This window comes from Corvus hawaiiensis, chromosome 2 (genome assembly GCF_020740725.1).
Source record: "Corvus hawaiiensis isolate bCorHaw1 chromosome 2, bCorHaw1.pri.cur, whole genome shotgun sequence".
Classification (NCBI taxonomy): domain Eukaryota; kingdom Metazoa; phylum Chordata; class Aves; order Passeriformes; family Corvidae; genus Corvus; species Corvus hawaiiensis.
In genome coordinates this window covers 25777560-25803971 of record NC_063214.1, presented here as the reverse complement: position 1 = coordinate 25803971, position 26412 = coordinate 25777560, and the positions used below count along the sequence as shown (strand labels likewise).

The window sequence follows — 26412 nt, the reverse complement described above, 5'->3', positions numbered from 1 at the left end:
GGTGCTGGGGCTGGCCCCGCCCGCAGCCGGCGGGAGGCGGCGGGAACGGCGCGGCCGTGGGGGTGACTGACATCCCGCCATGTCCCGCTTCTTCCAGGCGCTCCGCCGCGCCGGCAGCGTCCGGACCCGGGGTCCGGGCGTGCAGGAGGCGGACGTGCTCCGGTGGGGGCTGACAGGTCAGCGGGGAGCCTTAGGGGGGTGGGTGCTGTCAGAGATGGCGGGAGGCGGCGGAAGGGCCCCGCGCTGCCTGGTGCTGCCCAGCTCATAGAATGGCTTGGGTTGGAAGGGGGACCTTGAAGATTATCCAGTTGTAATTCCCCTGCCATGGGCAGGGACGCCTCCCTCTAGACCAGGTTGCCCAAAGCCCCATCCGACTTGGCCTGGAACCCCTCCACGGATGGGACATCCACAACTTCCCTGGGCCACCTGTTCCAGTGCCTCACCACCCTCACAGTAAAGAAGTTTTCCTAATATCTGATCTAAACATACTCTCTTTCAATTTGAACCCATTCCCCCGTGTCCTGTCACCGCAGGCTCTTGTAAATTGTCTTGCCCCATCTTTCCTGTACGTTCCCTTCAGGTACTGAAAGGCCGCAGTTAGGTCACCCCGAAGCCTTCTCTTTTCTGGCTTGAACAGCCCCAGTTCTCTCAGCTGTATTTGTCTGGGGTCTGTTTTAACAGCCCCCAGGCCAAAAATAAATAAAGGTGCAAGTAAAGCAGCTCCCGGGCCTGTCAAAGTGAGCTGCAGTGCTGCAGAGGTGGCATTGCTGCCATGCTCACTGCTCCATGCTTGCCTTCCCTGGCTGCTGCAGTCCCTGTCCTTGACTTTGTGGTTAGGTGGGTGTTTGGGCCAGGGCTGAGCCCGGCTTTAACCCCCCTAGTGCCTCAGCACAGCCTCAGACAGCTCTGTGCTTCGGGACAACATGAACAAGGGTTGGCCTGTTCAGCGGTCCTGAAATGGGCTGATGGTGAGTGTGAATTAAAGTGCTTTCTGCTGCCTGGAAGGTAAGATATTAAAAGGGAACGCCTGGGCAATCCATCCTGCCCGCACATTTTCCTTAGCTGCTGGAAGTCCTTATCTCAATCCCCGGGCTGGTTTGGGTTTGTGTATCCTGCAGGCTGGTGAGTTGCTTCATGCACTCAGTGTGCGCTTTTTCCCAGGAAGGAGAGGACAGCAATGGCACAACACACAGCACTTGAGTCCAAGTACAAGGACAGGTCTTGCCAACTCCTATGTAACATGTTTTGTGTTGGTTTTGACATATTGTGCACCATAATAAAGATTGCAGTGGTGGTAGTAGTCACAGGGGCCTATAGTTGAGGTCTACCCTAGCTTTAAGTACAGTAAAGCTGGGAAACAGCTTGTTGAGAAATTATTATTATACAATAATAGATTGTGACAAACATTTCTGGTAGCCTAAAGCATGTCCCTGGATCTAGTACTTACATATTTTGAAAAGTGACTGCAACTGAAAATCAAGCTGTCTTGTAGGAAAGCAAAATACCAGCCTAATTATTAGATCAGGTTCCTTGTACAGTCTGTTGCAATGGCTTGGGGCATTTCTGTGTGTGTAAGTTCCTGAATATGCTTTAATTTAAATGGAATTGCTATAACATTGGGGTCTTTGCTCTCCAGGAGGGTGAACCAGCCTCTGCTGAAGGGTGCTGTGCTTTTCCTGTAAGGCAGATGTTTGGGAAGGCCTGTTCTGGGCAGGACCTGTTTCTGGTGTGTGTATAGAGTGTATTGTGGGTGACTGTGTAAATGTAACAAATCACTTTTATTCCCAGGCATTAAGCTTCGTCCCTATCAATTAGAAGGTGTAAACTGGCTGGTGCAATGCTATGAAGTCCAACATGGCTGTATCCTGGGTGATGAGATGGGCCTTGGGAAGACTTGTCAGGTGTGTCTTCTTCTTCTCCTTCTTCTTCTTCTCCTGGAAAATGATCTTTGCTTAAATTTTTGGGGTTTTAGCCCAGTGTTTTTGCAGAATGAAAAAGAAAAAGCACCCTAATGATTCCCCCCCACCTTCAGAATTCCATACTCAAGTGAGAGCTCATTGTCTCTTTCACTCCTTAACCACTTAAAACAAGTCCTGAGTTAAGTCCTGAGTAACTCTAAAAAGGTTTCAGGGTTTTGTAAAAAGATGTGTGGTCATTTTATACAAACACCTTAATGCATAATTCATAGTGTGCAGAGCTGAAGGCACAGTACACAGCCAGTACAGGGAAAATAATGTCCTTTTGATGCACCTGCACCAAGGGGATTTTTATGTTTGTCAATACATGGATTAAAATTTATAGGTCTAATTTTTTCAGAGGCTTGTTGGATTTTTTTTTTACGTTTTTCACTGGGTTTAAGTTTTGTTGGAAAATGACTGTTTGTGCTTTGGTTCAGCTGATTTCATTCAATAGGTCTTAAATTACAAGTAGTTTTAGGAAGTGATGTGTGGTAGACCTGGTTTGTGATTGTGCAAGAAAGGCCTTTGGAAAGGGGCTCCATATATTGAGGTAGTGTTTTAGGATCTAAGCCTTTTTGTCTGGATCCCACTTAATATTCTGTTAACTCTGGTTTGTGCTAGTGAACCTATGGAAACTAGCTGCAAAGCTCAACAAGGAGACAGCTTACGTAAGATCAGGCTATTGGGTTGAACCCTTCCCTTGTTGTAAAAAAAAATATTTTCCTTGCCTTTTAGACCATTTCTCTACTTCTTTATTTGACAAAAAAATTATCCAACAAAGAGAGATTTCTGATACTTTGTCCTCTGTCAGTTCTCAGCAACTGGAAGGAAGAACTGGAGAGGTAAGTTTCAACAATTGTCTGGCTTACTATATTATTGCTCAGCCAGTTGCAAAGATTGTTTTCAAATGTGCTCACTCTAACACTTTCTTTTTATCCTTTCAAAGGGATAAAAAGTAAAAAGGGAAGCTGCTACTAAACCAACAAATCAATGCAGACTATGCAGTTAGTGCATAGTCTTTACAATGCTGTGGTATACATTAATCCATCCATCCTATAGTATTGGCTGACTTTCAGTCCAAATGCCTCCACTAGCTCCTTGCTTTTTATTGATTTGTAACCCTCCATGCTCAGCCTCTCTTAGGCAAAATCTGCTGAAGACAGCCAGGAATCTTTATAATGAAAGGTAAGACCCAAACTGGGGGGCCTGCTCACGTATGCACGCAAAATACATCGCACTTGTGCATGCAGCCCTTCCTCACTGCGGTGACTGTGCCCATCTGCTGTGCCCAGAATAAGTACATTTGTGGTCTGGAGCCCACAGATTCCTTTTAAGAGGGAGGGCAAGAAGTTAAAGGTTAGAACAGGAATCTGTCTGTGTGGCTGTCGGGCGATGCTGTCTCTCAGCATCTGAAGTTATCCAGGTTACATTCTGAAGTGAGCTGGCCTGATGTGGATAGACTTTGGGTTGGAATAGTTGGGAGAAAGTGCATTCCTTCGTAGATCAGCGGTGTGGCTCTCCAGAAGGAATATTAAGTAAATAACAGTGGTGGGATTAAATGAGGAACATTAAATGAGGTCCCAACAACTGGAACTGGTTTTGTCTGCTTTTTGACTGAGAGAATATATTTTTGAGGCCCTGACTTGGACCTGTTTGCTGCAGACATCTTTTGTCTTTATTTTAGTATGATTTAGGCCAATTCTTTGGCCTCAGCTGGGCAAATTGTATTCATTCACCTGCTTCTCATGAACTTTTTTCAGTTCAGAACAGCACTTGGGCCATGAGACTGGTTTACAGTCATCTGCCTTGGACTCTTACAGAAGAATAAGAATATATATTTTTTTAGAAGAAGAATGCAAGTTTATTTAGGACTTGTCCAAATGAGAGCCAGCAGCTGAAGTGCCAACCTGAGGTGAAAATCATGAAGGAGTGAGATTCAAAAGCTGAGATCCAGACACATCTCACAGGAGTGTAGGGTGTTTGGATAGGAATTCTCATTATCTGTATAGTGGCTGTGTTTGATAAGGGGGTCCAGGGTCATAAACACATAGAAAGACTTAGCTTGGCTCTCTATTTTTGCTCTTTCTCTTAACAACAGGTTTGCTCCGGGTCTTTCTTTCATAACATACATAGGCAGCAAGGAAGAGCGACCCAAAGTGCAGGAGAACCTAAAAAAGGACTCTCACTTCTATGCAGTCCTGACAACATATGAGGTATGTGATATCTTTGTCACTTAAAAGGGAGGCTCAAGTTTTCCTTGCCTTTTTGATTCCTCTGTACCACCCAGTTCATGAGTTGTCAGCCCACAAGTTTTCTCACTTTTATCCTTCCAATTCTCTTTCCCCCTCCTCTTGGGCAGAGTGTGAGCGATGTTGGGGGGTGTGTGGTGTTAAACCATGACATGCTGAAGGTGTCATGTAGCTGTCATGTTTTTTTCCTCAAGTAGTAAGTGCCTTCATTCCACTCTGCTCCATTTCATCATAGTCTGCAAGCAGACAAAAAAAATGCTCTGTTTCTTACCTGATATATTTACTTAAATCATAAATCACAGGTCATTTTCTTTCATTGCAGATTTGCCTGAAAGATGCAACATTTCTAAAGTCGTGAGTCTGGTTTTAATTTCTTCAAATTTAAGTCTGCACATCTGTCAACAATTTCTTAAGTGAATGTTTGTATGTGTGAGATTCTGTGTTGTTTCACAAGAGACAGGGATGATCTTGGCTTGTGATTAGAACTTTGCCTTTTCCAACTTTCACTGAGGAGTCTTTAATGTCAGCTAAGATATATTTGAACTTCCCCCAAGGACAGTTTTCAAGCCAGTTAACTCAAAGCAATATGACACATAGTGACTTACAGCAGTACCTTAAGTATCAGTCCAGCAGAGAAGATCCTCAAGAGCTTCAGGTTATAAAGGTGTTAGTTGCAAAATTCACTGAAACTGACCTGTATTATGTAACACTGATAATGTGCTAATACCATATTCTGGAGTTTATTGCCTCCAGTCAGAACTGTAGAGGGCTTACGAAGCATTATGCCTTTTAGACAGACTGACTATTCAGCTGAAATTCAGCCTGTAGGAGGTACTGTCATGGTCACGCAGAATTGTACTGGATCTGCACTTGAAATGGGGAGAAATTTTCCTTTTTGTTAGCAGTAGTGCCAGTGCCTTGCAGTGGTGTTGTGACAAATGCTGGGGGCAGCTATACATAATGAATGGCTCAGTATCTTTGTAGAAGCAGAAATCCAGTGACTCCCAGTGGCACCATTTTCTGTCTGTCAGGACTAGTCAGGCCCACAGTGGGCACCCTCCTGTCTTTCAACAAAGCATCTGTCCTTGGCCACTGCTGGAAGTAGCAGGTTGTGCTGCACATCATGGTAGAAACCAGGTCTAATGAAAGGTAGCCATGACTGTATTGTCCTTACAGTTTCATATCATGTTCTGCATTGCTGCATATTATTCTGTTTATCTTAAAGCGTAGCCCAGGTAGGTAGCACCCAGAGAGAGCAAGTAGTCAGCCCTAGCATCACAGAAATGTCAGTTCCAGAGTAATTTCCTACTTCTAAAGCTAACAAATAACATAAAAAACACGTCACTCCAATTTAGGGGTTTGCCCTTTAGTCTTCCTTCTGAAAAAATGTGGTTGCTAATCATTTGTACCTTGTCCTGTATAGGAGCATTTGGAGCACTTTGTAGAGGTGGGTCAGAGTTATCAGATGACTCACCAGCACTACTCCTTACAAGCAGTGTAACAGCACAAATGAGTTGAGCAAGAGCTGTGCTCTAAGGGAATAGGTGAGGGATCAGACTCTGCTCTGCACATGAGCTTCTGTAACGCTTCACTGTGCCGAGTCCTTCTGCAATTCAGCTCCCGAGCTCGTAGAATAAGAGCAATGACGTTTGACTGTTGTGGCAATGGAGAACCATTCCCATATAGCAGAGAGGGAGATTGATAGCAAAGAGGGAAATTGAGGCAAACAGAAAGGCTGTGAGAAGAATGTAGGTCACTGGGATTTCAGATGTTGTATTCCACTGGGAAGAGAAGCGTGTTGGTAAGAAAAGATGGAGGTTCATGCTTTCCCTCCTCTGGAAATGACTCTGATGTAGGAGTTGAAACCCTAGTGATAAGGAGGCACCAACACTGAGGGTTGAGAAGATGTGGAATTTCAGTTAAGCCCAGTGGATCTCCTGGATCACCAGTGATTCTGCAGTCTGCTTGAGGAGACCCTGCATAGAGCTGTATGAACCCAGAATAAGTTGAAGCTCCTGTCTTGGGTGGTTTGCAAAAGCCTCATGATCACTCTTCCATCACTGCCCTCATGATAGTTGCTGGGTTTTGCACAGGTTCTAGGCCCTAATCTCATGTCTCTTTTTCCAAATCAGAGGCCTCCTTTAATGTTCAATGAACTTGTGTTGATGTCATTTTCCTGATAGTCATGGGGATGGAGAGAGAAGCAAGAAATTCAAGTGAATTTTGTTAGTCTTGATTTCAGAAAAAACTCACCCAGGCAATAGTTAAAAAGTTGTGTTGGTTCTTCAAAACCAGTACCTGTGAATTCTACCCCACTTTTGGTATTTGCTTGTTGTTCATGGCGTGGGACCCCACCTCAAGTTGAGCCAAGCAGAGCCACCACTTACTTCAGTCTTTTTGTGCTTACAAGAATGAATTGTCAGCCCCTAACTGAAGATGCTGGTTTTTGTTTGTTCAGCTTTAACTGGGCTGCCTTGGTTGTAGATGAAGCTCACAGACTGAAAAATCAAAATTCTCTGCTTTACAAGACACTTTCTGAGGTAAAGTAACTCATCCATCCTCTAGTATCTTAAGACTTTTCCCTTTTTAGATTCTCTGTTTGCTCCCAGAGCATTAAGCTCTGAACCATAACTCTTTTCCATCAGAGCTGGTGAACTGATTCCCATATTTAGTGGCAGAGAGATAAAGGCCTTGTTGGCTTTGCATGGAGGTGGGCAGTATTTGGAGCTTCCCTCTCATTCTGCTTCATGTTTGGGCTTGGAACAATTTGAAATACTTGAAAAGGTAAAACAGCCAGATGGTGCTGAACTACAGCTGTGCTACTGCAGTAGTAGAAGTGTGGCTGACCTAAGCAAAAGAGATCATCTCCAGCTCTGGCAGGGTGAAGGAACCCTTGCCTAGCTCATGAGACCTCAAGTCTTGAACTACTGACTTCCACTGTCCCATTTAATGGAGCCACCCTTGTTTACAGAAATCAGGAGAATTGCTCCAGCTTCCAAAGCGCCCTGCCAGAGCAGCACAAATGCCTGAGTGAAGGCTGCACTTCTTGTTATGGCAGTGAAACATTGGCATTTGGTGTGTGCTGGCATCAGCAACAATGTACTACAATGCACCTTGGAAAATAGGAGTTTTTATTGAATTCCTGAAAGTCTTATATAGTCTGGACATTTTGTCCATGATGTCTGTAATTTGGGAGCTTTGGTTATAATCACAAAAAAATAGATGCAATTCACCTTAACTCTCCTCCTAACATGTTTTCTATTACCAAACATGAGAGAAATTTCTATCTTTCCGAAGGTAAACATATTTCCCAAGTCTCTTTATGGGGATTACTGTAGGCAACATGGACCAGATAATGTTGCTGTGTTTGTCAGTTACCCAACAAACAGAAATGGAACTTAGTCTGACACAGTTTCATTTCACTGTCCTATTCCAACTGCATTTTCCAGTTATCCCTCCTTATCTAACACCTAGTATGCAGTATTAGACCGTAGACTGCATTGATCTGAGCATTTTAATGGAGTCAGTTTTGCACTTTGTTCTTATTTTGCTTACACTGAATTCCTTGCACTGGTGCCAGCCTAGTCAGTTTGGAGCTGTTTGGCTGTCCCACCATACCTTATGTTTGGATGGTTTTGGCAAATCTCTGCAGTATTCTGCAAGCATTTCTGTGCTGCCTCTCATCTTTTAAATTAAGAGTGGCGTGGGTGGACTTGTGTATTAACTAAACTTTCATTACAGATACTTTTTCCTAATAATTTTGTTTTATTGCTGGTTTTTTCAGTTCTCAGTAGGCTTCAGCCTGCTACTCACAGGCACTCCAGTCCAGAACAGCCTCCAGGAGCTGTACTCCTTACTCAGCCTTATTGAGCCTGACATCTTTCCTAGGGAGCAAGTGAAAGAGTTTGTTGAGTATTACCAAGTTATTGAAAAGGAGAGTGAGCCAGGTCAGTAACTAGCAATGTTGTACTTCAATCAGAACCAGCTTTTATCTTGACTAGGAAACAACTGTGTTGTGTCCTCTTAATTTGCTTTCTTTTAATGGTGACAAGCTTTAAAACAAAGCCACAAAAAACTAGTGATTACTTTTAAGGCAAGAGCTGTCTTAATATAGCTCCTAAGTGTTTCAGGTATGCAGCTATGTTTTGGTTTCTCTGTTTGTAAAATGTGGCTTGAACAATTTCACTAATAGATGTGAGATTTGTTTTACATTTATTTTGAAAGTGTAGTTGTGAAGGTATTGTATAAATTCTGTACTTTTAACACAGTATTCTCCTCTTTTTTTTTTTTATTTCCTTTTTTCTTTTTTTTTAAATTTCTCCCTGCCTCTGCATAGCCAAAGAATTGCACAGTCTTCTGCAGCCATTTCTCCTTCGGAGAGTCAAGTCTGAGGTGGCTGCAGAGCTGCCAAAGAAGGTGGAAGTGGTTCTGTACCATGGAATGTCGGCTCTGCAGAGGAAGTATTACAAGGCCATTTTGACAAAAGATCTAGGTAACTTGAGCATTTTGAAGTCTATCAATTATTTTTAAAAACAAAACTAATTCCTGTTGTACCTGCATGCTCTGTTGTAAAGAAGCAGAAGTTACTTTGGTCTGCAGAATATGTACAGAATAAATATGCCAAATTTGGGCTGCTTGGTTTTTTGGTTTTAGCTTGTGGCAAAATAAGAGACATGTATTGTTCTATTGCTCAGCTATTGCAGAGTTAGGAAGGGTCAGCTTGAGGATCTTCTTTGTGCCAGTCTCTAACTAAAAACACTTATCACAAGGTGAGCCTGCTCCTATTGCATGTTTTTGTGTTCAAACAAAAGCGTGGTACAAGAAATTTTGGATCCGTGGTTCTCAACAAATTTTCCAGTAGTAGCACAGATGCCATTAAGCAAATTTCAACCTACTGGATGCAGATATGAGTTTTTTTGGAAACTACAGGGCTATGTAGACAATGCAACCCACCACCATTGTGGTTTGTGAGTGCTTATTTGTCGTAGGGAAATGAAAACTGGGGAGTTGGAGATCCTTTGTTCTTCTTCTCGGCCTTTCTAGCAGTTTGCATGAACATCACCAGGAAATCTGAGCCTTCATCTTCTCCTGTAGCCAGCATATGTGCACGCATTTTCTTTTGTTCCTCACAAAAATGCAACTCTTCTTAATGTTCTGGTTGCCCAGGAGATCTTGAGTGTACTGGTTTTTGGGGTTTTTCTTTTGAAAATGCAAATGAACTGCACCAAATTTCTTTCACTAATTTTGATGATTCGCTATTAGAAAAATTACAGTGACCTTTTTGAGGAAGTCCAGAAAGTTCAGTGAGTCTGACAAGGCAAAGTAGTGTTTATCAGTGTCTTTATTTCTAAAGGCTTGTCCAAAAAGTGTGAGGGAAAGTTTTTTTGATTCATGAAAACAGATGTATTAGTCTTGAGATGGGAAATTCAAATTCAGATGTGATTCACAGAGAGAAATACTCCACTGCTGAAGCACTTCAGAGCAGTGCTTAGTACCAAGACATTACCAGTCACACCCATTAATGCGGCATGGGCTTCCCTGCTCTGTTCTTTTTTGTGCTCTTTGTTCCAGATGCATTTGAAAATGAAACGGGAAGGAAGGTTACACTCCAGAATGTCTTAATTCAGCTTCGGAAGTGTGTTGCCCACCCGTACCTCTTCAATGGTAGGAAAGCACTGTTCTCTCTCGAAACAGAAAAAAGAACTTTCTTGATTTACACAGTGGTTTTCTATTATTAGTGTAATGCTTAGAAGAAGCAAGTAATAAACACTCTTGTACTTGAATCAGTAGCAGCTGTGAGTTTGTGACCAGTTCCAACACATGACAGTTCATCAATAGTGATGAATAAAGTAGGAGACTGTGTGAAGTCTGAGTTTCTGACTGCAGCTTTCTATTTGTATGTCTTCTCTCACCTAAACAAAGAAATCACAATGCTTTATGAACTACTGAGGGTGTCATTTAGAGATAGAGAAGGACCATCATTTCTCAAGCAACCATCACGTGGCTCTGCTCAGCAATAGTGGCAGTGCAGACACACACCACAGAATTGTTATTTGTGTAGTATTAGCTCTGCTTTTAAAACTCCTTTCTGTTCCAGGTGTTGAGCCAGAACCCTTTGAGATTGGAGACCATATTGTTGAAGCCAGTGGCAAGATGTGTTTGTTGGATAAACTCCTTTCATTCTTGTATGCTGGGTATGTCATGTTGGGATGGGGTTGACATAGGGAGAAAAAGTAAACTGTGAAAGCAAACTACCTTATTTAGCCATAGATTGAGCAGTTATTCATCACAACACAAGCACTGACCTATTTATTGCATATTACTCACTACCTGAAAGAAGTAAATAAAGCTGTATTGGAGATGGTAGAGAAACCTTGAGGATTTCTGTAGCTTACCTTTAAGCATTTTTCAAAGCACTCTACTCTCTCACATGTTCTCATATTTGCCATATTTGAGAACCTGGGATGATAACCAATGTGACTTGGTATTCAGCATATCCGCTTTGACTGTGGGTTTCCTGAGAGTGGTTTCGAATGCCTCAGTTGAGTTGCTTTGTGCTAGCATGCCTGCATCAGCCTGGGAGGCAGAATCCATGGCAAATGTGAAAAAGAAAAACCCAAGAATAAGCTGAAACTTCAGGTGTCTTGGGATTGACGTTCAGAACCCCTTGTGTTGTGCTCTGTTCAGAACCTGGAACCCAAAGACCGAAGGACAGAGCTTCAACAGCCCTTGTGAAGTTCTGATGTGATTTTGTTGTCTTTGTCCTGCTGTGTAGCACCTTGTGAGTGGCTGTCTCTCCACTGAATGTCTTTGCTGCAGGACCAGCCCTGTGCAAATTCTGGACTTGAAAATGTCTATGTTCTGCTCTATGGCAAAGTCTGATTTAAAAGGAGCAGTGTCTGATGTCTAGGGCTGGGAGGGAGGAGAGTTGATTTCTTACACACTTTTTAGGTAGAGTTTGATCTTTGGGGGGTCATTTGCTGGAGAAGGAAATGTTCTGCTGTCACAGAGATGCTAATACTACATTTTCCCAGTATTTCAGATGCATTGTAGTGTGTGATTTGAGAGCAGTCACATGGTGAGAAAGACCTCATCATGCTAGGCTGAAGCTGAGGGTCCTTTTAGACAGGCTCCTTTGGTTCCTCACCAGCCTGTATCCAACCAGCAGCAGAACAGTGCCTGAGCCTTACTACTTCTCTGTGACTCCACACGCTGGACAGGGCAAATGATGACAGCAGATAAAGCTTAACTGATTGCATTTAGATGTGGAGCTGAAAATGTGGTGAAGGAATGGGCTGTGATTCTGGGAGGCTTTGTGTACAGAGGTGGTGAGCCGTGCTGTGTAACAGTGACTAATAATGGCTGGTTAGGCTGTTGTGATCCCCCCCAGCACACTGTGAAATGCTGACACAGTATGCTGAGGACCACAGGGTCTCATGTTCTTCTTGCAGTGGCCACCGTGTGTTGCTCTTTTCTCAGATGACTCAACTGCTCGATATCCTGCAGGACTACATGGACTACAGAGGTATGTTCTGCACAGTTTGATAGGAGAGGGCTTATCCTAATGGTCTCTGCCAGATATTGTTCCTGTGATTTTGGTTGATCTGTCTGGGATGGAGAAAGGAATGTGATGAAAATTTATCAGTTCTTTGTAGATAGGGATCCTATTCCTGCAGTGGCTCTGTGTGGTGGAGGGTCTTGAGTTCAACTCTTTGCTGTTACCAGCTTCCTGAAATGACCTGGCAGTTAAGTGTTGTTCTTCAAAGTAGCTTCATCTTTTGTGCCTTGATAAAATGGAGCTAACAAATGGAAGGGTAGCAATGTTTCATTATATACTTATGTTCAATTGTGTATCTGTGTCCTGAAGCAATTGCAGTAAAGGCAATAGGCTTGCTCTAGATTCACTTTGTCCAGCACAAAACTCAAACTGAGCCACAGTTATACCAGGAAATTAATTTTTGATTAAAACTGTTGTTGACAGTGGGGCCCCAACATGTCTGTGAGGGCAGGTTGGATCAGACCGTTTTTGGCAAGGTTAGCAAAGTGTTCTTGGGACATTCTCTTTTGTTTCAATCCACATGGCTCCATGCCTACTTAGGATTTCCCATGAAAGAGGCTTTTGTTTGGTGTTTATGGTTTTGGACGACTAATAATGTAGGATAAAGCCAAATGTAGTGCCATATCCCATACTGGTTGCTCACAGGAAAGCACACACTGAAGGCCGTGGGAGTTTGGATAAGGAGGATCTGATGGTTGTTGGCCTGCTTTGTGGGGCCGACAGCCAGCACAGCATAGTTTGAAATCGGACTGTGTGCTAATGTTCTTTTACTTGGGCTCTGAATTTTCCTGTTGTGTTTCCAAGCAGTAAATTAAATGCTATGAGTCTTTGCTTCAGACTCAGCTAAATTACTCTTTACCGGTCAATCTGGAAGTCAGGGTTGTTACCTCAGTTTATACGAGGTTTAACTGGGAAAAAAAGAAGGAGGCAATGAAATGAGAACCAAGTTAGAAGGATTTGGCACAAAAAGATTCAGGAGAGCAATGAGACAATAGAGAATGAGGTAAGAGGGTAAAAGCAAAGGCGAAATTTCAGAAACATGAAACAACAATTCATGTTGTTTGTTTGGAAAGGCTACAGCTATGAGCGGCTGGACGGCTCTGTTAGGGGTGAGGAGAGACACCTGGCCATCAAGAACTTTGGTCAACAGCCCATATTTATCTTCCTGTTGAGCACCAGAGCAGGTAAGTAAGGAGAGACAAACAACCCATCTTGCATCTGCACTCTTTATTTTATTCTTTCTGTCAAGGTTTCAGGGAATTCTGAATCCTGCAGAGCCTGTTCGTGTGGGGGATTTTTGGGGGAGACAGGACACATCCTGAACTTGGGTCTCTCATCTAGGACATCTGGTTTCTCTGCTTTCCTTTTGGCAGCTGATGCCAAGATCCTTTTCATATTGCAGCCTCTTGAGTTTATTTTATTCCAAGTTCCATAATGCCTGTCTCTGTGCCAGTTTGAGCTTAAGGAATCTCACTAGCTTTTTATTTCTGCAAGCATCAGACTTTAGGCAGGAACAGACTTCCTTTAAGTAAGTTGGTGGAATGCTTCTCAAGTTTGCTGAACATGGACATGCTCTTTAGCTGGCAGACAGACTGAAGCAAGAGTCTTCTACCATCCTGAGGCTGCAGAGAACTCCATGGGACTGCCATCTGTGCTTCTTCCCCTCTTCGCTCCCTGGGCAGATCTGTGTCTTCTACACCGTTTCAAACCTCCCTGTCTCTCTGTTCAAACAAGCATTGAGCCAGGCTTCTGCTTGTCTCCAGAGAAGGAATCCACACTGCTTGGTCTCAAACATCAAACTGGAGCCAAGTCTTCCTTCGGGCTTCTGGTTTGACTTTTCTTGATGAGCCTGGCTCCAATGACACCACAGTGCACTGAGGGGAGCACACAGGAATAGTGAAGGGAAGACCCTAGTAGTGCATGTCAGGAGTGTGTGTGTCTCTCACCACAGTGCCTGAACTCTCCCTCACATGCCAGCCAGACTTAGAGTTGTTTTTTACTGCACACTGCTATGTCTGGCCAAAGCATCTTGTATTCAGCTGGGAAGAGGTGTGCTAACAGTACTGCCATTGCTCTTTTATTATGGACAGAGATTCTCAGGTGCATGACTGTCTCCACTAGCAGGGATATTCTGATTACAGTGGAGGTGTCTTGTCATGAGCTGGGTGAAATGTAAGGCAGCAGTCCGTCCCCTCTTTAACTACAGTATGTGGTCACAGTAGAGGTATTTAAAAATGCAAAATTAACTGGGTTTTTTATCTTTTTATTTCATGAGAGCCCAAGTTCTAAGCTCAAAACCTTTAAGTCATACAGACACCTCGGCTCTGGTTATTGTGTAGTTTGGCTTGGCGTTTCCTACTGTTTCAGTGGTGTGTTTACAGCTGGTTCTGTGCTGCAGCCAAGTCATGACTTGGGCAGTTTCTTGTGGCTTCAGAGAAGCCAGTCCTTGCTGGGATAATCTGCCTGCCAGCAGAAGAGTAATGTCTATGTTCATCAGTCCTTGACAATCAGTCTCCTTTGCATTGGTTCACTCAGACTCTATGGTTTTTGATTACATTGCATTGTACAGCTTCTTTTTTGGGCTGTTGCAGAAAGCTGGAAATGGAAGGCTTACCCATCTGTTTAGATCCTTATGAGACTTAGATTTGGGTTTGAGAGATGGATTGAATTAGCTACAGTTGATCAGATCTGACAGAACTTTGCATAACATAAATTCTCCAGCTTCTCCTTTATTTTCTGTTGGTAACATATTTTATGACCTTCTTCTTTTGTTTGTAGGTGGAGTTGGCATGAATCTGACAGCAGCAGATACAGTTATTTTTACTGATAGTGATTTTAACCCACAAAATGACTTGCAAGCAATAGCAAGAGCTCACCGGATTGGGCAGCACAGGTGAGAAATGGCAAAATTTGTGGTTCGGTTGCTGACTCTCTTGGCCTCTCAGTATTACTTTCCCTTTCCATAGGCAATGGAAGGTTAAAGTATAAGGGTAGATTGAAGATCAAAGGGGAGCAGAGAAGATTTTGTGTCTTCATTTTCCAGCTGCAGCCTCATACAGCCGTGTCCCTGTCATGTATCCAGGGTGGGAACTTTGTAAAGCTGGAGTAGGAGATGGAGGCTGGAGGTTTGCCTGCACTTTTGCAGTGAGCATTTCTCCTGTGTCAAGCAGAATTGTATCAGCATCACATTTCTGCTGATTATTTTTGTTCATTTTCTTCCTGCCTTCTTTACCTACCAAAGGAGTGGGTGAGGGGATAGTAAATAGCTGAGTGCACCTCAAAACACAGTAAGTAATTAGAATTTCCTTAAACTTTTCAAGGCCTGTAAAAATTATCCGTTTGATCGGGCGAGATACAGTTGAAGAAATAATCTACCGCAGAGCTGCCTCTAAGCTCCGCCTGACCAACGCCGTTGTAGAAGGGGGGCAGTTTGCTCTGGGAGCGCCCAAGCCTCAGGGAGCAGCAGAGTTACAGGTAAACCAGAGTTGTATCCCCAATCTGACTCCAGTGACCACCTTAGAAATGTCCCAGAATGTTTCTGTGTTTACATTGGATTTGAACCTCTCCAAACAGTTGTGCGTTGACGTGACAGCTTTTGTACGTAGGAATCAAAATGACATCCCAGGTGCAGACAACATCTGATGTTTGAAGACAGTTTTTGCAATTTTGAAGTGCATTCATTGTGGGAAAAGGGTGTGTTGGTTTGGAGAAGAGGGGAAGACAGAACCTTTCTTTGTCTTGTTTTTTTAATTATAATTAGTGGAAATTATAAAAAGTGGAAGCTGACTCATTGTTTCTAGAACTGATCTGTCTCTGGTGCTTTTCTCTCACAAACAGAGCTGATCAGAAGTCAGCTGATAACCTAGTCAGCTTTTGATTGCTAGTCTGAAACTCGGTCAACCTTCTTTTGACCTCTTGGCAAATACAGTGTCTCAGGAGTCGGGGCATGATTTATAATTCTGACCTGAAAGCTGAGGTTTGTGCTGAGAATCTGGCTTGAAAATCTCAAGCAAAGTGACATTTAAGGGAATATAACCCCTGTGTGCAGCTAAACCTAGAAGAGGTTTGGATTTAGTGTATCCTTCCCCCTCTGCCTCCCCTCCCCGCCCCATTAGTATGTATCTCAGCAATTACAGTTTCTGTGGGAGAAGTGGAACTGAGCCCATAGGAAATTCCATGCTGATATTTTTCTCCCCCTGGATTTTTATGGTATTTAGGCTTTTGTTTTAAAGGGTTTGGGGGCAAAAACAAACCTGGCCTTTCTGGCTATGAAGAAAGCTGCTTGAATGCAGTCAGTACAGTGCTGTTTTGTCATTTAGCCCTGAAGAAAAACGACTGTTCAAGTCTGGATGAGTTAAGATTGAAGGAGGTATGTTGCTGGGGCTTGTCCCATCAGGTGTTGGGAGAATGGGGCATGTTAAAGCATAAGTATTTTGATAGGCAGCCTTAAAGCTTATGTTCCTCCACTCGTACATCCTTTGCATTGAAGCCTGAGAAGTTCAAGACACTGGGATTGACATGGAATTAGAGGATAATAATACTAAACTTCCCCTTCTCTTTGTTAAAGCTGAGTGAAATCTTGAAATTTGGCCTGGATAAATTGCTCTCCTCTGAGGGAAGTACTATACAGGATGTGGAGCTAGAAAACATCCTTGGAGAGACAAAAGGAGGGCAGTGGATAATGGACATTGTGCTGCCACAAAAGGAAGAGAATGAAGAAGAGGATACAGAGAGTAAGTTAAGAATCTCAACAGCTGTGTCATTTGAGTGCTGATAGAGAAGGCTTCCCAGGTAGGGGTTGCATTTTTCAGGCAAGAAGAAGAAAAGCAGAATTGTAATTAAGTTACTTGGATTTTGTTTGTGGCCTATCCACAAACTTTATTTCTGAGTCTCTATGTGTATTTTTGTTCCTTTTGGTGTCCTTATTTGCCTGTTTGTAAGGTAATGTTAACAATATTTGCCCAGTTTTGGTGGCTGGGAGTTGAATTCCTTTTCATATTTTAGTACCTCAGATGGAAATTCCTGAGAAATGGGTAAATACTCATATTGTACCTACTGCTTTTCCCGCAGAGAACCATTAAGATAGATCTACAGTTTTGGAGATGTAATAGTAACTTAAAGAAAGGCTATATAGCAGGTGTTTCATTTTGTATCTCCAAATAAAAGATTATTGGCTATGAAAATCCAAAAGGTGAGATAAGAAATGCAGAGTCATGGATTCTATACAACTAAAACAAACCTGCTCTGTCTTCAAACCCCTGCTCTCCAGCCCAAATGTCACCCAATTTTGGTTAATTTTTCATAGCCCCATACTAGATGAAAATAAATTCTAAGGATGCTTCCCTCTACGAGTGCTTTCTTTCCCAGAGAAAGACTGAATTTTTGTCTGGGTACACAGTAGCACTTAAATATAGATTTGTGACTGAAGTTAAAATGTGGCCCTGCAGGATAGTTATTGTCCATCCAGAGCAGTTGCTGGCAACGAGTAATTATTTCCTGAGAGTTAGCAAAGAGTGGTATTTTCTGGTGGTGACTTAAAAGAGGAGCAGTGGTACCACACTGTGTAATAGGCGTTGGGAAAATAACTCACGTGGTGAGCAGCAACCCTGGGCTGCCAGAGTTCCGTGCTTTCATTTCATTGGGGAACTCAAAAGCAAAGATTTGCTGTCCCTTTACAAGAGCTGCCTGTAACTACACAGCAGAGCTAAATGAACTCTCCACTGGCAGAGATGGAATGACCAAAGAGAACAGCAATGGAACCACAATTTAAAATAATTAATTGACTGAAATAAGACAAAAGGTTCCTTGCCAGTCTAAACATCTAAAATGAAAAGCTTTTGTCTAAGGAAGCAAATCTTGATTCTCTTGTTTCTACATGATGCTGACTCTGGTCATACCAGAAAATTATGAGAGTGAAGAACTTTTTCTGCTGAGGGTAGAACAATGTCACAGAAGAGCCAAATTTTTTTTTGATCTCACTGTACATTTTAGGTGTTAGTAGGTTTCAGTTCCCTTTCACACTTTTAAATTATTTTTTAAAGATCACATGTACGTGTATGAAGGCAAAGATTATTCAAAAGAACCCAGCAGAGAAGACAAAAAAGCATTTGATCAGCTTTTGGATCTTCAGAAAACATTGATTGAAGAGACCAGTAAGGAAGGGAGAGCTCTTCGGAACAAAGCAAACGTAAGGCAGATGTGACAAGGCACACGATGCTCTTTCATTTGCTTGTGGAAGATGAAACTTGGCAGTTTTCTCTTCTTACCTACAGCTTGCAGAAGGCATGTTAAAAGATTTGGATGTAAATGTACTAAAGTTGGCTCTGGAATCGGGGCTTGACAATTCAGCAGTTCTGCTGACAGATCTGAGATATGCTGTACAGGGCACTCATACAAACTCAGGTCACAAACCCACATATTATGTGACAATTGAGATCTGATGATTAAGACTTGGGGACAAGTAAACAAATGGGAAAAGAACGTAGGTTAAGGAGGGCATCAGGCATGATTTTAAGAAGAGCAGTTTGTTTCTGTGATATGTCTTTCTTTCTCCAGGCCCTTCTCACAGGCCTACGGGAACAGTCAGCCAGGAGGAAGCACCTGCTGAGTGAAGAGGAGCTGGAGGCTCGGAGGAAGAAGCGCCAAGAAGCAGCAGCAAAGAGAGCAAGGCTCATGGAGGAAAAGAAGGCAGCAAAAGCAGAGGCAGAACACAAGAAAAAGTATGGTTTGTGCTGCATCTACTGCTTGTGAACTGATGTCTGTTGCACTATACTCTAGAAATGTGTGTCCGACTGACAAAAATAATATGCTCAAAGTGCACAACATGGGGATGTGAAGGTGGAAAAATGGCTCGAGTCCCTAGCAAGGGCTCTTTCCTCCTGAATACGCTGCCTGACTTCACATCTACTCTAATTCATAGAGAGAGGCCTGAATAAGAACCCCATGTCTGACTGTACAATCAACGAGCACTTGGGAGAAGCTTTCTGAAATATCACAGTTGGCCCCTACAAATTGGTCTGACATCTGTGACTCTCTGGCACATGTCTTAACTTCCTCCTTCTTGTTTCCCAGGTGTTCTTCCTTTTCACCACTCCAAGTAGCTCCTTGCCCTTTGTTATATGCTCACTTTTTCCATGCCTGCAATTGGCTTATCACATTGGCATGTGGCTCTTAATATCATAGATAAGAACTGTGGTAACTTGTTCTGGCCTAAAGTAGGGGAGGGAGCAGAGGGAATGCAGGTCTAGGTCTCCTGTGTTTCACTGCAATGATTTAAACCAAGCTGTGTGCCCCCACCTTTGATTTTCATTGAACATCCTCTTCTCTTGTTTGGTTTCAGGATGGCCTGGTGGGAGGCCAGTCATTACACATCTACCTGCCTTCCTTCAGAGGAAAGTGGCTCTGAGGAAGAGTTTGAGGAGGATGAGTTGGGGCAGAATGTGGATTTAGATTACAAAGATGCAGACCAGAACTATATCAAGTACGTCATGGGAGATGTAACCCACCCTCAAGCAGAAGAGGAAGATGCCATCATTGTCCATTGCCTAGGTGGGACTTGTGAACAACAGAAGTATTGTTGGGTGGGGTGAGCAAGGGAGCTGAATTGTCCCTTCTGGCTCAATAATTTCTAATTCTGAAATACTTTGGATTTGAGTCTGACTTAATCTCAAGTGGTGCAGAGGCAATACAGCCTCTAGTCCAGCATGTACAACCCACACAAGTACTAGCAAGGTGTGCAAGGGTCTTTTTACCCCATTCTGGATTTATGGGTAAACCTCTTCAAAGGTGCCTGTAAGGCTTGAAATTTTATATCTGTGCCTAAATGATGACATTTCCTGAGAGCAGGGCCTTTTGTTTATCCTGTAGGAGCTGTAGGGATCAAACTGAAATACTGAAATTCATCATCTTTTTCCGGTCAGCAGAGAGAGACAAACACTTCCAGAGGCTGAGGTCAGACTTCCTTGGTCCTTGTCTCTCAACACTGACAGTACAGAGGCTCTAGGCTAGTCTCCTAATTTAAGACCCTGTTTTAAGACACTAAAGCTGAGGGAGATAAAGTCACATTATGGAATTTCTCCTGAAGCTGTGTTGGAGCTGCTGTCTGGCCAGGGCTATAGCAGAACATCATCATCTGCTTTGGCTTGGGTTACACTGTGCACAAAACCTCATGTTTGAAGTGAAAATGCCAAGTAAAGTGAAAGACTGCAAGCACCTAGTGTGAGAAGCCCAAGGCACCAATCTGGGGATATACTGCATGCATGCTTTGTGTACCTATATGTATATATGTGAGGATAGCGTCAGGTTTATATGCTCAGTGCTATGGTTAGTGCTTGTTTCTGCATTCTCGGTGGACAGTAAGGAATTTTTCTGCAGAGCTTTTCAGGGAACTGTGACAAGTTTGTTTTTCTCAAGGGCTGAGGTTTATCCTTTAGGATAGTCCCCTGATAGTGGCTGGCTTAAGTCTGTGTGTAGTTCCCATATCTGGTTTTGATAATCACTAGTTGCCTGTGTACAGAGCAGCTGCCTCTCCTGGAGAGGTGGTCTCCAACCTCACTTCTAAAAGGAGCCTAACTTGTCATTTCATTCTAGATGACTCCGGCCGCTGGGGAAGGGGTGGTTTATTCACTGCTCTAGAGGCTCGTTCTGATCAGCCAAGGAATATATATGAGATGGCAGGAAAGATGAAAGGTAAGAGATTAAAATATGACCTGAGGCCAAGGTACTTAAAGAGCTTAAACCCCACTGACACTGGAGGAGTGAGGTGCCTGGATACCTCGATACTCATGTGTTTTTCTCTAGATGTGTGCATCCCAGCTCCGAAAGTAGTACTTCAGCGGGTGCTTTGACTTGACTTGTTTGGAGTGTGAGAACTCTGTGTAGGGGTTGATCATTCCAATCCATCCTGCAAGTCATAAAAAAAGGGAAAAAACCCAGACTTGTACATTACTCACAGAATGGTTTTCACTGTGTAAGACAGAGCACTGCATCTTCTGTCAAAGTGCTTTTAAGAAGGGTGAAGGGCACCTGAGGCAATACTCAGCTGAGCCTTTGCTTCCCTCTGAGCACTAATCTTTTCCTGAGCATGTATTAACAGTTTTGAGATACCTGCAGCTGGTTAGGGATGAACATCTAGCTATAAGGTGGACCTGTTGGTCTTTCTCATCTTCTGGGAGATGCTTTCTTCTCATTTCAGTGTCTCTCTTTCCATTTGTTGTCTTTAACTAGGAAGTGTGTATGCCACTGTGTGGCTTGCGGGGAAAACATTTGCTGTGCTTCCCTGGGCAAAGGATCTGACTGCTAAAACCATCATGAGGAGATACAGTCTCAGAGAATAATACAGAATGTGACCGTGGAATCATTGCTGCATTGACTGCCTGTTTACTCGTGGGGACTGATTTTTTATTGTTGTAATGTTCTTTTTCCTGGACAGACCTGGAGTTAGGAGGAACCCTGCTATTCCCTATTGATGATAAAAAGTCCCGGAAAAAAGGACAAGATTTGGTGAGAATGAGTTCTTTTTCTGTTTTGCTCTCTCCATATGTTTTTGAAGCTGGGTGAAATGAACCTTATGTCTTTTTCATAATAATAATGGCACTAATTACTGAACATGGCTAAGTTGCAGTTAAATATTAGAGATAATGAGTTCTTTTCCTCATTTATTAAAGCTAAAAGTTAGTAATGCAGCTTTCCAACACTGTTACTATGTCTCTTAGTACTGTATATAGATTCCATTTCAATTTTTGATGTTTTTTCCTTAGCTGGCCTTAATTGTAGCTCAGCACCGGGATCGGTCCAACAACTTGTCTGGCATTAAGCTGTCAGCTTTGGAAAAGGGCCTGAAGAAGATTTATTCAGCAGCCAAGAAAAGGAATGGTAAGTGTCTGTGCAGTAGAACAGCGAATCCATACATGTGTGGTTGCACGTAAAGATGATGACCAATTTCCACCTCTGCTGTTTTTTCTGAAGTGAAGTGAGATCTCCATAGCAGATATGTCGCTCAAAACTATTTCTTCTGTTCTTGTTGGGTAGCTTGAAGTCTTTTTCTAGATTGCTTTCTGTTTGTGTATCTTCTCCTGAAGAGTGTGCGCTCTGTTCCCTCCTTCTCAGCAACAGTGCATCTTCCACGGATCGGGTATGCAACAAAAGGCTTCAACTGGTACGGCACCGAGCGGCTCATCCGAAAGCACCTGGCAGCACGGGGTGTGCCCACTCTTATGTATCCTTTTAGGGTGTGTCTCATTCTGTTCACCATCTAGTACTGAAATGATCCTCTAAATAGCTTGGTGAATGCAAAGCAAGGAGGCAAGGCAAGGCACAGTTGCCAAAGTGCAGCTAAAAACCTGGTTTCTTTGACTTTGCTGTCAGCATCCAGCATTCCTGACAGCATCCAGGTACTCATTCCACACCAAAGACTTAGCATTTTAATGACAGATGAGTGTGATTCAGCATGCCTGTCAGAATTTGTTAGAGCCAGGTGCTAGTCTTCTGTTGACAGCATGGACTTACCTGTATATGCCACATCTGTGGGGGACATGACTGGAATTTCAGATTAACGGAAGTGACTCAGAAAGCAGCAAAAGTGAGAATATAAAAAAACATTACAGTGTTCCAAACAAGTGATAGCCTGCTTCCTTGGCTGAGCATGATGAAAGTTGGTGTGTTAGGACAGGCTTAGGAAGGCTTTCACCTTCCAGGAAAGGAAGCAGGTTTACAAGGAGGCTCTGTTTTGTCACTTCTCTTGGAAGACGTGCATTTGCTGTACTGACGCTGTCAGCGATTCTGTGAAACTGAAAACCTGAAACAAAGACAAAAGTATTCAGAGCATTTTCACTCTCTTCCTTGGTGAGTCTGTTAGTGGACATGTTGTCTGGTATTTGTTGACACTTCACAGCATTTCCTTGACACTTTATTAGATACTACTTCTCTAGGAATAAAGGTTCCTCCTCTGCTTCACAGCCATATTCATCTTCAACAACAGTCTCAAAACCATGAAGATGCAGTTAATTTCACCAAGAACATGTGCAAAAAGTGACCATCACTCAGGCAGTCCATGTGCATTCACGTCAGAAACATGGCTTGCACAGCCATTATTCACACCTGTACCTCTCTGCCATGACTGGCCCCCCAATATTTGCATGTTGTCAGTGGCTCTGGAGTGGAATGAGACTCCCTCTAGCTTCAGAGTCCAGAGAGGAAGGATGTTGGCTCAATCCCAGATCTGGTTTGGAGATGGAAAATTAAACTTTTAACTGATGGTCCATTGTTATCCCTTACATTAAGTTACTCTTAGCGCTTGGAACACAGTATTGTTTGGCTGTATTTCCCTGTCTCCTCCCTCCCTCTCAAATTTCATACCTTATCTCACTGTACCTCTTTTCAATCAGCTTTTTAGTGGTTATCTGGCATTCAGTCTACATGTCCACATATAAGTCAGCAGAAAGGAACCTGTCAGCTGTATGACAACCACACAGGATAAACTGCTTATACTCTTCTCAGAAATCCATTTGACTTGCATTTGTTCAAATATAAAATTTAGCTACCTAATCATGTGGTTAAAATCAAGCAAATTGCTGACCAGTATCCTCGGCAAAGGTGTGTAAGGCTGCCAAAATTTGAGACTGACTATAAATGATACCTTTCCTTCTCCCACAACTCTTATTTCATTACACAGTTTTTTGTTGCAGCTGTTGGGCAAAACCGGTTCCTTACTGCTGTCTAAAAAACTGTGTGAAAGGTTCTATGACCCTTTGATTCACTTTTTAGTGCAGAGTTTTTGATGTTGGCTTTGCTCTACTGCAAGAGAACTTTCCTGTTTTTCAAATTGTTGACACTGTTGGCTTTAGCCAACATACTTTAGGGTGTTTTTGTACAACCAGGCAATAGTAGCTCCCCTAATAAGTGCCGTGACCAGGGAGACTGTGAGGTGCCAAACTTAATTCAATTTAAAGTTCATCTTCCAATAGGAAATCACCCCTAAAGTATGTCCCTAACTATCTCATTGCCAACATACATCTCACTGGCTGCATTTGCACTGCCTCTGTGGCACCATCTGGTTATTTAATAGTTCCAGGCCTGCCATGGCTCATCATGCTGACTGGTGTGCTCCACACGAGGAGAAGCCCTCCTGAGCTGTATGCTCTATCGTTCACTCTTGCTGTAGCAGACAACCCCACGGGATTTGTTACCTTCTTTGACCCTGCTGGAGCTGAGGGCAGTCAGTGCTGTGCAGCACCTCTGTGGGTAAGACCTTTCTTGCAGCTGTTGCCAGGAACAGCCCCCTCTGCATTTGGCAAAGTGCCTGCAGGATCAGAGTCCGACTGTGAGGACTTGGAAGGGCAAGAGGTGGTGAGTGGATGTACCTTGTTTTCCCCAGTCTCTCAAACTGGCCCTCTTCCAGCAGGCCGGCTGGTGGCACTGTTAATCAGCTGCAGCAGCTCACGGTGCTTCTCCAGCCTGGAAAAAGTCTCCCTCTTTCCCAGAATTAAAAACACCAATTACGCTTTTTTCTTTGGCAGCTTGACTGAACACATAATTTCAGTCTGCAGGCTCAAGGCTCTGTTCCTCCAGCTCTTCTTTTTCCTGCATGTTTATTGCCCTTCGTTAAAAGCTTTCATTCCCAAGTGTTCCAGTGTGTGCAGTCTTGTTCCTCAGCTTCACGCACACCTAGGGGTTCTCTGGCCACTGGGCAGTTGCACATGAACAGGATTTCTCCTGTGGCTGGGTCCACCAGAACAGACTGAAGTGTCTGCCCCCACTATGGCCAGCTCTTCCTTTTTGAGGCCTCATGCTGTCCTTTGTTTCATCCTCCGTGCCCCCATCCTGCTGTGACTGACTAGAACTACAAGGGAGAGGAGGGCTGCCTGTTAGTGTCTCTTACCCCTTAAGATAAGGTCTGCAGGGAGCTGCGAGGTACCTGTAACACAGAGGAGAGGGCATGGAATGCAGATTTTAGTCCTCTAACTCAGGGACAAGTAAATAAATTAGGTTCCTTTCCTCTCTCGTCCTTTTCAACTGTACGGATGGAATCTACCTTATTTTTTTCCCTTAAGTATACTTAGGAAATGCTTCTGGAGTGGGGGGATTTTGTTGTGGGTTTTTTGCTTTCTTTTTTTTTTTAAACAATATTCTTCAGTATTCTTTAAATCACCTGAACCCAAAGAAAAGCTCTACCTCTGTCTGCTTTGAAACGGAAGTGAGATTTCAACTGAATCCTGAACTGGGTTTTGCAGAATCTCAGCCAAGTGAAGTTTTTCTAGTGTTTGCTACCCACCACCATTTCTCTTTATTTGGGCAGAAATTGTGTATTTCAGATAATTAATTCCATAAAGGGCTCAGCAGCTTTTATACAAGTTGCTATACAAAATAAATGTCATGCTGTTTCTTCAGCTGTGCAGTACTACGCATTTTCCCTTTCTAAATAGCAACCACCCCAAAAGGGAAGGAAGGTGCTTTTGTAGTCATGTCCCTCTGGCCTCTCTCTCTTCCTTCAAACAAGATTTTTTGCAGCCTAAGATCTGAAAAGTGGCACCTTGTGCATTTCTGTCACTGCATGTTTACTTAAACATTTGATGTAAGCTGCTGGATTGAGGTCAGTGGCCAAGAGCATGATCATGCATGGCTCAGATGGGCTGCACAAGCAGTTTCATCAGATAGGACCTATGAATTGACATCCAGTCTCAGGAAAAAACTTTGCACCCCATGCTGGAGGCTCCAGCTGATGCTATATAAAAGCAGGCTGTAATTCAGAGTGACATTTATACTTGTGCTGGCTCAGGTCATGCTTGTGTTTCTTGACAAAGCACTGCCTCATTCTCAGGGCATTATGCACACGAATTTTGTCTTTAGTGGCTTGTAACTTGAGAATGATCTTTTCCTTCTACTCTGGAAATAGTAAAAACAATACCAAGCTCAGAAATCAATCAGGTTTTATGGACATATGTAGATATGTGATTTTATCACTGAATTTTGTCAGAGACAAAATTTTGTCAGAGATAAAAATTATCTGTGTGTTGGGGAAGGTGGAGCCTGGATTTTGAGGAAAGAAGAAGACTGGTTTCCAAGGTGATGGAGGAAATCTACAGCAAATTCAACCTCAGTGTCTTAACAAAAATATTGTATGTGTGTATCTCCAAACAGCAGAATCCGACCCACAAACATGATCAATAGAAAAATATAAGGATAAGGAGATTGATTCATTTAAAAGTAAGTGAAGCTAAGGTCCTGAAGGAAAAAGGAAAGCAAACTTTTGAGCTGAGAGATGACTTAAAATGTAACATATGTGTCAAGTTGTGTGAAAAATCTCACCACTTTACAATATATGATCGTGGAAGACAGAATGTAGACCTTTATTCAGATGATTGCAGTGAATAGCAGGTTTCTCATGCACTGTGATCAGCAAATCAAAGTGTAAGACTGATTCAAAACCCTAATGGATTTGCCATAAGAAAAGATAATGTCCACATGTCAGAAAGTGCCTCATCTCTCCCTGGTTTTCTGTCCAATTCATGCTTTTCAGAGTGAAAAATACAAGCCTGAGGAATGCAGTAGATGGATTCGTGGAATTATGTATGAGTATTTTCTCCAGAACGCAGATCTCTGTTACCATTTTGAATTTCCTGCAAGTGTGTGTATTTCATGTTGGGCTGCA

The 26412-nt window shown here is 43.0% G+C and overlaps 1 protein-coding gene across 1 annotated transcript; it reads left to right on the top strand.

Moving 5' to 3' along the window:
* Nucleotides 1-22: 22 nt before the first annotated feature.
* On the top strand, nt 23-25150 carry CHD1L (chromodomain helicase DNA binding protein 1 like). Its single transcript, XM_048294521.1, has 23 exons — nt 23-176; nt 1789-1901; nt 2694-2800; nt 4057-4171; nt 4530-4561; nt 6666-6747; nt 7992-8154; nt 8544-8699; nt 9779-9871; nt 10305-10401; nt 11659-11732; nt 12839-12949; nt 14544-14658; nt 15086-15239; nt 16333-16498; nt 17807-17952; nt 18321-18484; nt 19105-19313; nt 20355-20453; nt 21196-21266; nt 21524-21638; nt 21873-21981; nt 22679-25150. The coding sequence occupies exons 1-23, from the start codon at nt 80-82 to the stop codon at nt 22755-22757; spliced, it is 2667 nt and encodes an 888-aa protein (XP_048150478.1). The 5' UTR covers nt 23-79; the 3' UTR covers nt 22758-25150.
* The last annotated feature ends 1262 nt before the right edge of the window (nt 25151-26412 follow it).

Bases quoted from the DNA above. Each gene is read 5' to 3' on its own strand.
- CHD1L (XM_048294521.1), top strand. From the start codon at position 80: ATGTCCCGCTTCTTCCAGGCGCTCCGCCGCGCCGGCAGCGTCCGGACC. The intron at 8,700-9,778 runs GTAACTTGAGCA...TCTTTGTTCCAG, and splicing joins CATTTTGACAAAAGATCTAG to ATGCATTTGAAAATGAAACG. The intron at 14,659-15,085 runs GTGAGAAATGGC...AAACTTTTCAAG, and splicing joins CACCGGATTGGGCAGCACAG to GCCTGTAAAAATTATCCGTT.